This window comes from Sinohyriopsis cumingii, chromosome 1 (assembly GCF_028554795.1).
Source record: "Sinohyriopsis cumingii isolate HCF-2022 chromosome 1, ASM2855479v2, whole genome shotgun sequence".
In the NCBI taxonomy this organism is placed as follows: domain Eukaryota; kingdom Metazoa; phylum Mollusca; class Bivalvia; order Unionida; family Unionidae; genus Sinohyriopsis; species Sinohyriopsis cumingii.
Genome location: NC_142961.1, coordinates 159587919 through 159600956, shown reverse-complemented (window position 1 = coordinate 159600956; position 13038 = coordinate 159587919). Strand labels below are relative to the sequence as shown.

General features: G+C 36.4%; 1 protein-coding gene across 1 annotated transcript in view; it reads left to right on the top strand.

Annotated features, from left to right (window-relative positions):
- LOC149808233 (sushi, von Willebrand factor type A, EGF and pentraxin domain-containing protein 1-like) overlaps positions 1-13038 on the top strand; it is a 167676-nt gene that overhangs the window by 15796 nt on the left and 138842 nt on the right. Inside the window, exons 2-6 of the mRNA XM_089975273.1 lie at positions 2427-2682; positions 4714-4887; positions 5334-5495; positions 5817-5996; positions 7373-7552. Of these exons, the coding sequence (XP_089831399.1) occupies positions 2427-2682; positions 4714-4887; positions 5334-5495; positions 5817-5996; positions 7373-7552 (952 nt within the window). The remainder of the gene's footprint in view (positions 1-2426; positions 2683-4713; positions 4888-5333; positions 5496-5816; positions 5997-7372; positions 7553-13038) is intronic.

Below are 13038 nucleotides of genomic sequence, written 5' to 3'. Positions count from 1 at the left end.
GCTCTCCTTCCCACTAATGACAGCCAAACATTCAACTGTAAGGGACCTTTATGGACCCACAGATTGAGGCCAAACTATCAGGGTTCCTTGAATCCATAAAAGCCTGGGGGAGGTGGCACCATTCCCTTCCCCAGGAACAACTAGCAGGCTGCGGTGCAGTCAGAAAAATGTGGCACATGCACAATTGTGCGCACGCCACTATAATTAAACTCAACAACAACAATATCAGCAATTAGTGGATAATGGAGTAACTTTCGTCAACGTTTGGACTAGTACCATAACAATATCTGGCCCCTACGTCATAATTTTTAATCAACGTTTCGTTTAAAAGTCCTATTTCAAAATTCTCAACCTTATTTTAAATGGATAAACTTCACCTTTTGATAGGTCAAAATATTTTCTAGCAAGATTTGGAGTCGATTAAAGTTTTCTGACGAAGAGGCCGGGAATCTTAACATATCCATCAAATATTGTTAAAGGTCACTGGCCATACTCCAACATTGTCCTTTTTACATCAGATTTGCATTACATGATTAAAAGTGGTTATACTCGCACAAAAATGATTAATTATAAAGAAGAAATAATAATTTAATTACTCGAAATAGAAGTATACAACGCTGTTACTTCCCCTTAGTTACGATTTCCCACATATAGAGAACGCCAACCGGAAATGACGTACGTTTATCCATACAAGACAAAGTACATGCTTCTTGTTGTGGAAAAATAAAACACTATAACTATGGATAGGAAATATTTAGACGAAACTAATGAAAACTATTTTACTGTTCAGCCTTATACCGGTATGCGTGCACGACGCACTAGATTGTGTCGCTTTCAAAACTGTTCCATTGTTTCAATTTATTTTGAAAATTCCCGTTAATACAGGTAAAAAGAATAAATGCTGCCTTCCCTGTGTCGGCAGAATCTATAAAAAGAAGAAGAAAGTAATCGGCACACTTAAAGAATCCAAAGGAGCCAAACTTTGCTTCCTTTTATCGGCCGACTTCATAAGAAAAAATCGGTACACTAAAAAGATACCAAAGTCAGTTTCCGGGGTTGGTTTGCTTTGTAATAAAATAACCTATGTATTTGATAATCCTGTCGGTAAGTTTAAACAATGAGTTTATTGCTCCCTGCTAGTTGTGTTTATCACCCGGGCTTCTATTTGTTTGCCATATGTAATCATAATTGATGTCTGCGGGCAAATAGTATACACAATAATGACTTGCTTTAATAATACTTTTGTAACCCATGCTACCAAAAAGATTATCATTTCCACTCACATTGAATGCATTTTAAAATAATGATTTTTTATTTGCGAGATACCGTCTTATAGTTAACCTTCAAGCAATCGGGTGATATTTTCGTCTCATTTGCGATTTTTTTGTTTGATATAAGCGATACACACTACATTAAGGATGCATACGCAAGCCGGTATCCGCTACATATATGGAGTTAGTGGATATATACTATTTAAAAATCATTTTCGCATGATTAAAAAAGAAGGAAGATATGATAACAATGCAAGGCTCATTTCTTTCATTGTACAGTGTGTGGGGTAGGTGGGTTGGGGAGGTGGGCACAAATTCAACGCAAAATTATTTCCTTTCTAATTTGTACGAAATATTGGAGTAGATATGATTGACAATATTGATAGTAATGACATGCTTTCAATTTACGCGCGCACACACTAAGACAACTTGAAAAATAAAAACAATAAAATTAACTGGTAAGAGCTTCATATTGCAGCAATTAAATACTGACAAAATGCTCAACACTATTCTATCTCTCTCTCTCTCTCTCTCTCTCTCTCTCTCATGTGTAACCGAGTGTGTATTGTATGCAACTGTGTTACAACGTGAAGCCTAAAATTAAGTATATTTGTTATAATATCTCATGTACACTATCTTAGGAAAACGTATACGTATTGTGTAGAATATTATCTGTTAAGTATTATTTTATATAAAGATTATTGATAATTTGACCGGAAGACTTAAATTGAGAATGTTGTTGTGCAGATGCACGTGTTGTAGATGTTCAAACCGCTGCTTTCCTTCAAATATTGCTAGGAGTACAGGAAGTGTGTTGATAGCAAACAGTGAATATTTCAAAGTGTGCGATGCTAGACATTTGAATGCATAATTTGCCAATGAAACATTGTCTCTCTATCTATCTACACACACACGCATATATATATATATATATATATATATATATATATATATATATATATATATATATATATATATGTGTGTGTGTGTGTGTGTGTGTGTATGTGTGTGTGTGTGTGTGTGTGTGTGTGCTTGGTTAGAGAGATACATATGTATAAAGATGGGGTAGAAGGATGGATGGATGTGGATGGGGTACATGGGTGGGTGGATAGATAGATAGATAATTATGTTAATCTGTACCGATCCTTGTTTAAGCGGGTTTTGAATAATGCCCGACCGAAAGCCCAGAAAGTCGTGATTCTAGTGACCGATGGCTTCTCCAACGGAGGGGACCCGAGACCACAGGCCGAGGCCCTCAAGGAGGAAGGGGTCAAGATATTCACCTTTGGGATCCAAAATGGCAACATTCGAGAACTGTATGACATGGCGTCAGAACCGAAAAACGAATCCTGCTATATCCTGAACAGCTTTGAAGAATTCGAGGCTTTGGCTAGACGGGCCCTGCACGAAGGTAATTTGTCATAATATCGGCCCTCGTTTCGGCCAAGGACATGTATTTCTATTGTTTTAAACTCTGCTGGGGTCAGAACAGCTTATGGGATAGATGGTCTTTCGTCCGTCGTCCGTCGGTCAGCATGTTATCACTCCTCCTCCTGAACTCTTTTGGAGGATCGCCATTACACTTTGCGTGCGAGCGCGCGCGCACACACACACACAGACACACACACACACTCCATTGTTTGGTTGATCCTCAAAGAAAATGGTGTCGTTCAGACATCCAATGGCTATAACAAAATCTTGTTATCGCGTCTTCTTCTGAATGGATGGTCATATGAACATGAGGGTTTCCGTTAATGACTTCTTATGATGACTTGAATATCTTGTTATCGATATTCCACCTGAGTGGAAACTCGTAATGACGTTCGTTTTCGCTAGAAAACTTCTTAAAATTTCTAGTTGGTCATAAATGACAATGGTCTCTATCTGATATCCAATATGGCGGCCACAGCGGCCATTTTGTAAGCATTGTTATCAGTTCTCTTCCTGAATGGAGGGTAGTATTAACATGGGTTTTTTACTAAGCAACTTGTTATGATGTCTAGTTGGTATTAATGCACGATTTAGACATTCAGTTTTCTTGCCACAGTGGCCATCTTGAAAATCTTGTTATCACTATTTCTTCTGAATGAATGGGGTCAAATAAGCACGGGGCTTTTACTAAAGAACTATTGCAATATCTAGTTGGTCTTAAATGAAAATGGTACCGATCCAACTTTAATATGTCTTGCAGAACCGACACCTGAAAAAAGCGTGTTATTACTACGTTTCCTAGATGGCTGGTCAAATAAATATAATGCTTTCATCAAAAGACTTCTTACGATGTTTAATTAATTTTAAACAGAGATGGTAACAGTCTGATATCGAATATGGCCGCCATGGCATCCACCTAGAATTTCTTTATATCATTACTCATCCAATAAGTAAAGTAATATCAACATGTGGTTTCCTCAAAAAGACTTGTTTTGATGCTTTGTTGGTCTAAATGAAAATAGTGCCAAATTGACGTCCATCACAGCAGCTAATATTATCGCCTTGTTATTGCTGCAGATTATTGAAGATGGTTTCAACAATCAGCATTTGAAAAGAAGAAATGGTCTAATATTGAATTTCTGGAGATTCGTTTCACCCAGTAGAGCGTCAGTCCCTTCTGAAGACTCGTGTTTCCACTACTCTGTTCGTCTTAGGTTTCAGCTCTCTATTCTTTCTACGTCTTTTAACACCCTTTTCCTCGTTTATTTATAATTATCAACAAGGTCTTTTAAAGTTTGATATCATCATTTGCCCATTATATTTGTTCTTCTTTGTCTTCTTCCTTGTTTATTTGGGTTTTTTTTGTTTGTTTTGTGTTGATTTTATACGAAAATGTTGATTATAGTGAAAGAATGATGTACCATGCAGATAAGCTATAAACAGAACAGACAGCCTGGCTAAACTCCTGAGGATGTAGAACCATCGGATTCCTTTCAGCCTCTTTTGCTGAATGGGAAAGTGCTGAGTTGAGAAATTTGTCCGGCTTTGAAAATAAAACTACCCAACAACAGAGCTGTGCATGAGTTTATAAGTTCTTCTTCTTCTTTCCATATAATTGCCATCATCCTCACTGCGACCTGTGGAAATAATATAAAGTTATCTCTTTATCATTTCGTTCATGAATGAACAGTAGATGATGTCCAATATGCATCGTGAAAGGATGGACCAAGCGATCGGAAATTGTCGGCTGTTCTTTAGATATTTATGTTTTAAAAGCCTCCTTTTCCAGGTACAGTTTTTGTTTGTTGCCCTCATATGCACCTACCTTAACCCATCCTCCCAAAAAAAACCAATCCTAATACGGATAAAAGAAAGAAATTTCGCAAGACATTTTGTAATGATGGTCACGATGCCAACAAATGTAAAGTAACAATTAGGAAAGCACATTACATGCCATGATTTAAAAACAAAAGCATACAGATTTAGTTTAGTGTTCTGGATACTTTTGTAGATCTGAACAGCGGCAGTTATATACCACAGGCTATGGAGAAGTGTGACCGGTTGTGTGTGGGTGGCAAATGCTGTGACCCGAATGCCTCTTGCCTATGCGGGATCCACACGGGAAAATATGAGTGTGTCTGTCCACCTGGTCACTATGGAAATGGATTAAAAGGCGGATGTCAACGTTAGTAATTTTCTTTTTCTTTTATTGAAAATGATTCAATAAATATTTTATCCAAGAAGACCATACGAAAAAATGTAGCGATTGACTTTTCGTAATATGATAGATTTTAGGTAGGCCTTGGCAACTATTTGTTTTCCAGTTTTCTTAACAGATATGCGTTCATTTCGAGTTATCATCTGCGGCGCAAATAGATAAAATAGCGCTGTATAGAATAAACAAAAACGGAAACGTCGGCGTAGTTTTGAAAATAGAAAGTTTAGTTTCCCCCCAAAAAAGATCTTGATAAGGGAGTTACATACATGAAGAGACTTCTTTCACAATTCCATTCTAAAAGATCAAATGTATATAAAAAAACAGTATTTCTATTGCACCGAAATGATTAACCAAAACAATTAAACCTAGATGGACACTTGCTTTTTATCTCATCCTGCTCTTGCCTTTGTCAGCCTGTCCAGAGGGTACGTACAAAGAGGACAATAAAGTTGGGGATGTCAACACCTGCAAACACTGTCCAGACGAGAATCATTCAACCGACCCAGGGGCTACATCCCCTGATCAGTGTGTGTGTAAGAAGGGTTACAGAAACTATAATGGCACCGGATGCAAGGGTAAGGCCTCGATACTCATTTCAATCAAATTTATCAAATGGGTTTAAATTGATATATTTTAACGAACCTTGGCAAACATAATGTTTAAATTATTCAGCAACTTTGATAAATTTAATTTGGATTGAGCAAAAATTTTAAGATTAAATGTATCACACATTATATTATTCACTGAAACTACTGAACAGGGAATAAAAATGACGTTGAAAATACATTCAGATGGTGTAATTATTACGGTTGACCAGATATAACGTCATGAGATATTAGAAAATAAGATAGATATAGTTAGGTAAGTAATATTTGCGACTTACTTTATGTTGTCAGTGCTTACCTGTCCGCATTTGCCAGCGCCCAGTATGGGTTACTTTGTGAACGGCCACTGTAACAACGTGTTTAATGCGGCGTGCGGCTTGCGGTGCAAATCGGGCTACGGGCTTCGTGGGAGTAGTCTAAGAATCTGTCAGGAGGAGGGTACATGGACCGGATCTGAAACAGAATGTGTCAGTAAGTGGATACTTATATTTCGACGTGTTTAAACAGACATATGTAACTTTTTCAGGGACTTTCTTGGATGATTGGTAATAGGTTCTGGGTCCATCATTTAGGTGGTAAAGAGATTAATCACTTAGGAATAAAAGTTGTTGGAGTAAGCTACTAAAAATAGAAATTCTATCTATTTTGAAACATTCTTCATTACAATTGGTTTCTGTTTTCGGCTCCAGAGAACTTCGAAAAGCGTCAGCTATTCATTTTTCCCCCGCTTACTTCATATCTGTTTGCGATCTTTTATGAAGAATCAACCATATAAAGCAGTGCATTTTGTTAATATATCATTGCAAAAGTTAGTTTCCTCACTGATTACAGGGTAGTTTTTAAGTTCCGTACACTTCAATGAATATGCTAACAGTTCTTCCAATCAGAACATCACTCGGGCTTTGCCGTCAAGTCAAGAAATAACCTCTGATGTAGCAGTAGGAATACATATAACTTTGGTGAGTTGGTGAGGAATACATAAAAATTTGGTGGTTTGGTGCTTTGTCTCAGGCGGAGTGCACCACACATGTTTGACAGAAAAGATCCAAATGTTTTGGCTGTGTCTGTGTCTCTTTCAGCCGCCTTATTGTGCCGTATCATTCGGACCATCTCGTATATTTCTACGAGAAAAATATACCTAGAATGTATATCAGCACTGTAATTTATTGCAAAATCATACATTTTGTTATCCAGACATTTCTTATTAGTGGACAAGAGTCTAACAAAATAATTCCAAACAATTGGCATTTTACTTTCTTTTGTCGTGAAGTCTTGCTAAGACGAGTCTAATATGTTTTTCATGTAATGTGAACTAAATAAAATTCGTCTTAAATGTGTTCTTAACATGTGTTTCTGCAAAATGTAAATTCGCCTGTGCTCTTTGGAGTCCTTTCGATGTCAAATTTTCAATTTCGGTGGTTCGTAGTTTTTCCTTTGTGAAGCTCTTCAATTTAGAAAGTAAATAAATATTGCATGTAGTCTGCAATCACATAATGTCGAAATGGAAGTGGTTGGTTTTGATAAACATCTGAGCTTTTAAGTTTGGGTTTCTTTTTCAACTTGATGGAAAAGTCTGAAAGTGTTCCTATTGCAATTCTTTATGACAGTTCCAGTGTTTCCAAGGGTACTTTTAAAGTTATTGTTACTTCATGTTTGATATTTAAAGCGAAATAACGTAGTATTGAGAAATTCCATGCCCATTTTCCTTCTACTTGTTCATATTCCTAAGTTTGGTGCTACAGTATAATGCCATTGCCGCATCGATGTTAGCTCATTTACATATCTCCAACTTGTCCTAGATTGGTATCACCTTTTACAATCGTTCATCTTGTCTTTTCGATTTCTAGTGAAGACGTGTCCTGCGTTAATGGTCCCCAAGAACGGCAACATGATATGTAGTGCAGACGATTTTTCCTTCAACACGACTTGCCGGTTCACGTGCGATACAGGTTACAAATTGGTTGGTTCCAGAAAGCGCACATGCCTAGCTGTGGCGTATTGGACAGGGATAACAACACGCTGCAGAGGTGAGTGCGTCGGAACTGTGAAGCCGCCTATATCTTATATTTTATTTATTTAATAATTATAAAAGTGAAAAATAAATGTAAAGGTGATTCCAACTATATATATATATATATATATATATATATATATATATATATATATATATATATATATATATATATATAGTCTGAAAAACAGATTTATTGTAAAACATCACGAACTGTTCTAAAATATTATGAACAATACTAGGCGCAATGAAAAAAAAAATCATAAATATTGGTGCAATCATGACGGCATTTAAACGTCTCTCCAAAGTCTCTCAAGGAAGTTGTAACTATGTAAGTTCCTCTGAACACAGTTTTTATGATGTATGATTTTAATACGTCGATGAAACCTCACGTTTCAAATATATATATATATATATATATATATATATATATATATATATATGACAGGATCTAAAGCATACACGAGTCTCTAATGAAACCTGAATTAGTAAAATAATATAATAAATTAGAGACAAACAGTCATACATATAATTAAATTGTTATAAAGGATAAACAATATATCAATTTTAAATAAAATTATATAATTTTATATAGTGTATTGGCATAAGGCCATTAGGATACAAGGTATCTAACTTTTGAATCCAATAAGTTTCTTTTATGAGTCTATTCATGTCTCCATGCACGAGACATGAGCCCAAAGCATAACAAGAAACTATATTAACCAGAAATGGCAGGAGCATTGGAACTCCACTACCAAAGGCAGGATAATCTACTCCATTATAAAAGAAACCAATAGGTCCATCAAACCACCCAAAGTGAACAGCCTGGACCAAAACATTACCAATCGCATCGTAACCGGAAAGACAAAAATTAGCAGGAAGTTTTGGCAAACATCTAGGACCCAAGCTTGTTAATATCAATTACTATCATGCAAAACCATTGAAGACCTGCCACATATATTCAATAGCTAATCAAAATATCAGATAGCTAAAATGGAATTTCAAAAAAAGCCCCAAAATAAAATTGGATCCCCAACTACTTATCCAGTTTCCGTAAAAATAACAACCCCGACATAAATCTGACCTACCAAAACATACTTAAATTCCTAGACACATCCAAGCTAAAAGACAAAAGTATAAAACACCCCAAAAACATAAAATAAACAACGCGACCTCACTTAAAAATAAATTTCCACTAGCAATTGGGCACCCTTGACTTGTCCTAGGGTACCTGAGTACTCAGCAAGGGTGTCCGTCTAGCTCAAAAATAACAACCTGTAAAACATACATAACCCACCCAAATACTCGCTGATTAATATATATAGACAGACGGGCGCTTTTGATACGTCACTAGGGATCTGAATACTCAGCAAAGGTTCCCGTCTTCTTAAGTCCTAAATATATCATAACAACTATTTAAAAAATAATATTTAAAAACAAAATTTTAATAAAAAAAATAAATTAATCGCGATGTCTTGGTATAGAGTTTAGAATGATCTTTTCAGAATTTTCGTTTGACCTCTAGTTAAATGGTACAGTGATGTCAGCGACGACAGTGCGCAAGTCAGGTGCAATACGTTCTAAACTGTTAAAAATGCAAGAGATAAAATCTGATAAAGTTAATGGGATTACGATATGCATATGCCAGAGATATAAAGAGTTTGTCAAACAGAGCGATTGAAATGGTATTACAATGGAAGAAATAAAAGCATTAGAAAGCATTAAATTAACAAACAAAACAAAAAAGAATTATATGTTAATGTCTAAGAACAGTAAGTAGAGTGTTTAATGTAACGAAACAATTAAACAATTTTACCAAAGTATTTTGGAATTAAATAATGCACATCAGATTCAGCATAGCGCTTTATCGTTCTCCTGCTATTCAGTCTAAGGCACGGTTGACTCCGAATTGTTGGATACCTGAGAAGATAAAACTTTCCTACATTGCTAATGTTGCTTGACAACAGATCATTAGATGTGCTTAATAATACACTGTAAAATTTGACGGTGATGATTCTCTGAACAGATGCAAAGCACAGAGTGACATGACATGTGGAAGAATCGGCTAAACTGGGTAGTGTGCATGGTAACAGCTGGTCGTGGGATTTCCTTCTGCTATTTCACGAATCAACGCATTCCAGAGTTAGTTAATTTGTTGACAGATTTCATGTTTACACACAGATTAGGAAATGAATGAGTGAATATGCAATTCCTGTACCTGGTATAGATAGTCTTAATTCCTGTAGCTGGTACGGATAGACTTAATTCCTGTACCTGGTACGGATAGACTTAATTCCGGAACCTGGTACGGATAGACTTAATTCCTGTACCTGGTACGGATAGGCTCAATTTTCCTGTACCTGGTACGGATAGACTTAATTCCGACTTGCAATATATCATTGATTCAAAACAATGTGGCATATGATGCAACAAGTTTGACATTCTCATAGGTACTATTCGAAATCATACAAGGATTTTTAGAGTTTCGAAATAAAGACTATATAAGGAAAAATTAAATTCGTGGAATTGGTTGATGGTACATGAATATTAAATCACCATGCAGCTGTTTTGCTCGGCATCTACTGGCTGTATTTTACTTACTTTTGCAAGATAATATCCGATTAACAGACTGAGTGAAATCAGATATTACTCCAAAACATTAGATAATTTGCATCTTGGGAGCGCAAGTTCAAAATCACAATAGCTATCACACGGTCTTATCACACGGTATGTCCCCACGGTATTGGACACGACTATCGCACGGTTTGCACCCACACATACCCAGCTATTAGATGGTCTCATACGGTGTGTCCCCACTGCATTAGAAACAGCTAATCAGACGGTCATTCCCCACAGTAGCATACACAGTTAGTCCATACATTATCATACCCAGCTATCACAGGGTATACCCCACATTATAAGACAGAGTTATCACATGGTCTGCCCCACCCCCAACGATGCCAGACGCAAATATCATACTGTCCCCCCCCCCCCCCCGCCGTATCAGGCGCAGCTATCATATGGTCTGCCTATACAGTATCAGACAAAACTTTAACGTGGTCTACCCACCACATTATCAGACACGCCTATCACACTGTCTGCTCCACAGTGTCAGACACACTACACTGTCTGCCACAACAGTATCATTCACAGCTATCAAACGGTCTGCCCCACAGTATCAGACACACTACACTGTCTGCCACAACAATGTCATTCACAGCTATTAAACGGTCTGCCCCACAGTATCAGACACACTTTACTGTCTGCCACGACAGTGTCATTCACAGCTCTCAATCGGTCTGCCCCACATTAGCAGACACACTACACTGTCTGCCACAATAGTGCCATTCACAGGTATTAAACGGTCTGCCCCACAGTATCAGACACACTACACTGTCTTCCACAACAGTGTCATTCACAGTCATCAAACGGTCTGTCCCAACAGTGTCATTCACAGCTATTAAACGGTCTGCCCCACAGTATCAGACACATCACACTGTCGACTCCCACAGTATCAGAGACATTACACATTTATCACATGGGGTGCCCCTACGTATCAGACACAACTAGTATACGGTCCCCTCATTATCAGACACAGCTATCACACGGAAGATGTGTATGAGGAGGTTGTGAATAAGGTGGTGTTGTTGAGTTGAAGGTTGGGGTGTAGTATGGGTAGAAAAATCCCCTTTATCCACATTTCCTATGGCTTGAGCAATTGTTAATATTGTCATTGTTGCTGATGAAATTATGTTAGCAATTATTAATCTTTCTCTTTGAATGATCTTTTCAATATTTAATCTAATGGTGATTATTCGTTAACATTTGAATTTATTTTGTTAAATATTTTGTCTAAAATGTATTTCCAATTATATTGAAAGTCCAGCTACTTGCACACATTTGTTTGGATTCAACTGTTTCTAATGTTTGTTTCTTTGAAATCTTTTTTAAGCTCTTCATGTTTGGTCATACCTTTGAACATCAATTTTCATAGCTTATTTTATAAAGTGCACAACTTCTACAACATTTACATATTCCTTTATTTATATTTCCTATGTGCTATGAATAATCTTAAAGTTGCAGATGGAAGCATGCCACTTTGAATACATTCGTGATATTTGCCAGTTATAGTCTTAGGTGTTATTATCCGTTGATAGAACGGTACATTCATGTTAATCATGTGTATTTCAGTCTTCTAAGGAACTTACACAGATGGTTGTCTTTGTAAAGCAGTTGGTACTGACGAATCCTTAGATTATGTCGTCAACAGGGCTTATCAGTTGTATTTCTTTCATCTTGTTTTGCCAAACTAATTCAAAAAAATTCATGTAGAGTACAGCCAGCTAACACTATAGTGATGTTTCCTTCCTTAAAGATTTGAACCATATTACCAACAGGTTTTTCATAGCAGAATGTTTATCTATGTTTTTAAGTTATTTCTAATCAGCTCGCATTGTTTTTCCTCAGAAAGTTTTAGTGAGGCATTTTCCGGACAATAACTTTAGAAGGAACAAACAGGTAATTCGGCTTGACCGAAACGATCTGCCAATTAAATATAATAAACTTATTTTCGAACTTTTGCATATACCACATTATATTTCCAAATAGGAATTTCACTGCCTGGCTCAAAATCCTTTTTTTCTTCATGAAACTTTGTATGTTTGTTACAATAGTGAAGAATTATCAATGGTAAAAATGACAAAGCACAACTGGAAAAGAATTTGATTTATCGAAGTAAAAATAGCAACAAACTCATTTCTCCAGAATTTGAAGAATACAAAAGAGAGTTGAACATAACTGTCCTCGTTTGCTCGTTTTATGTGCAAAATACAAAACGTTAACCGGTAATAATTTAAGTGACATATAGTTGGATAACATCGACACCCCACCCCCGAATAAACCCCCAAAATACAACAAAACAAAAGATATTAAATTTTTTTAAAAAAAGCAAAAACACTCCCCGAAAAAGACAAGCCCCCAAAGAAAACAAAACAAGACATATGAAATCTTTGTCAATGGTCAATGCTAGATCTGCTAAACTTTCCAAGTCATTCTCGGATGTTGCACTATACACTGACATCATTGAGTAGCAATTTTCTTTCAATCAATAATGTCTTACAGAATCAATTTAAAAATTATTGCATAAAATCAAATTATAGTAGAGACTTTACGGGGGGGGGGGGGAATGCCATTTAAGCTACGTTTGCCTCATTCAGAATGGATTGACGACTTAGTAGCTTTTTAAATATATGAATTTGAATAAGCGGAAAAAATGCTAAAAGAAATATGAAAACTACGGAGATTGTTCAAAAAGTGGACGGAGTACAGGAAGACATATTGTCTTGCACATCACTGACAAATTGCCATTACAGGATTAGTTGCTTATCGTGCAATAAAGTGACGGTAACACATAAAGTAAACATTACTATTGAAAATTTCCTCACGGATGAATTTAGCTATTTGAATAAGTCAGCTTTGATTTATTGACCTTCTGTCTCTTTC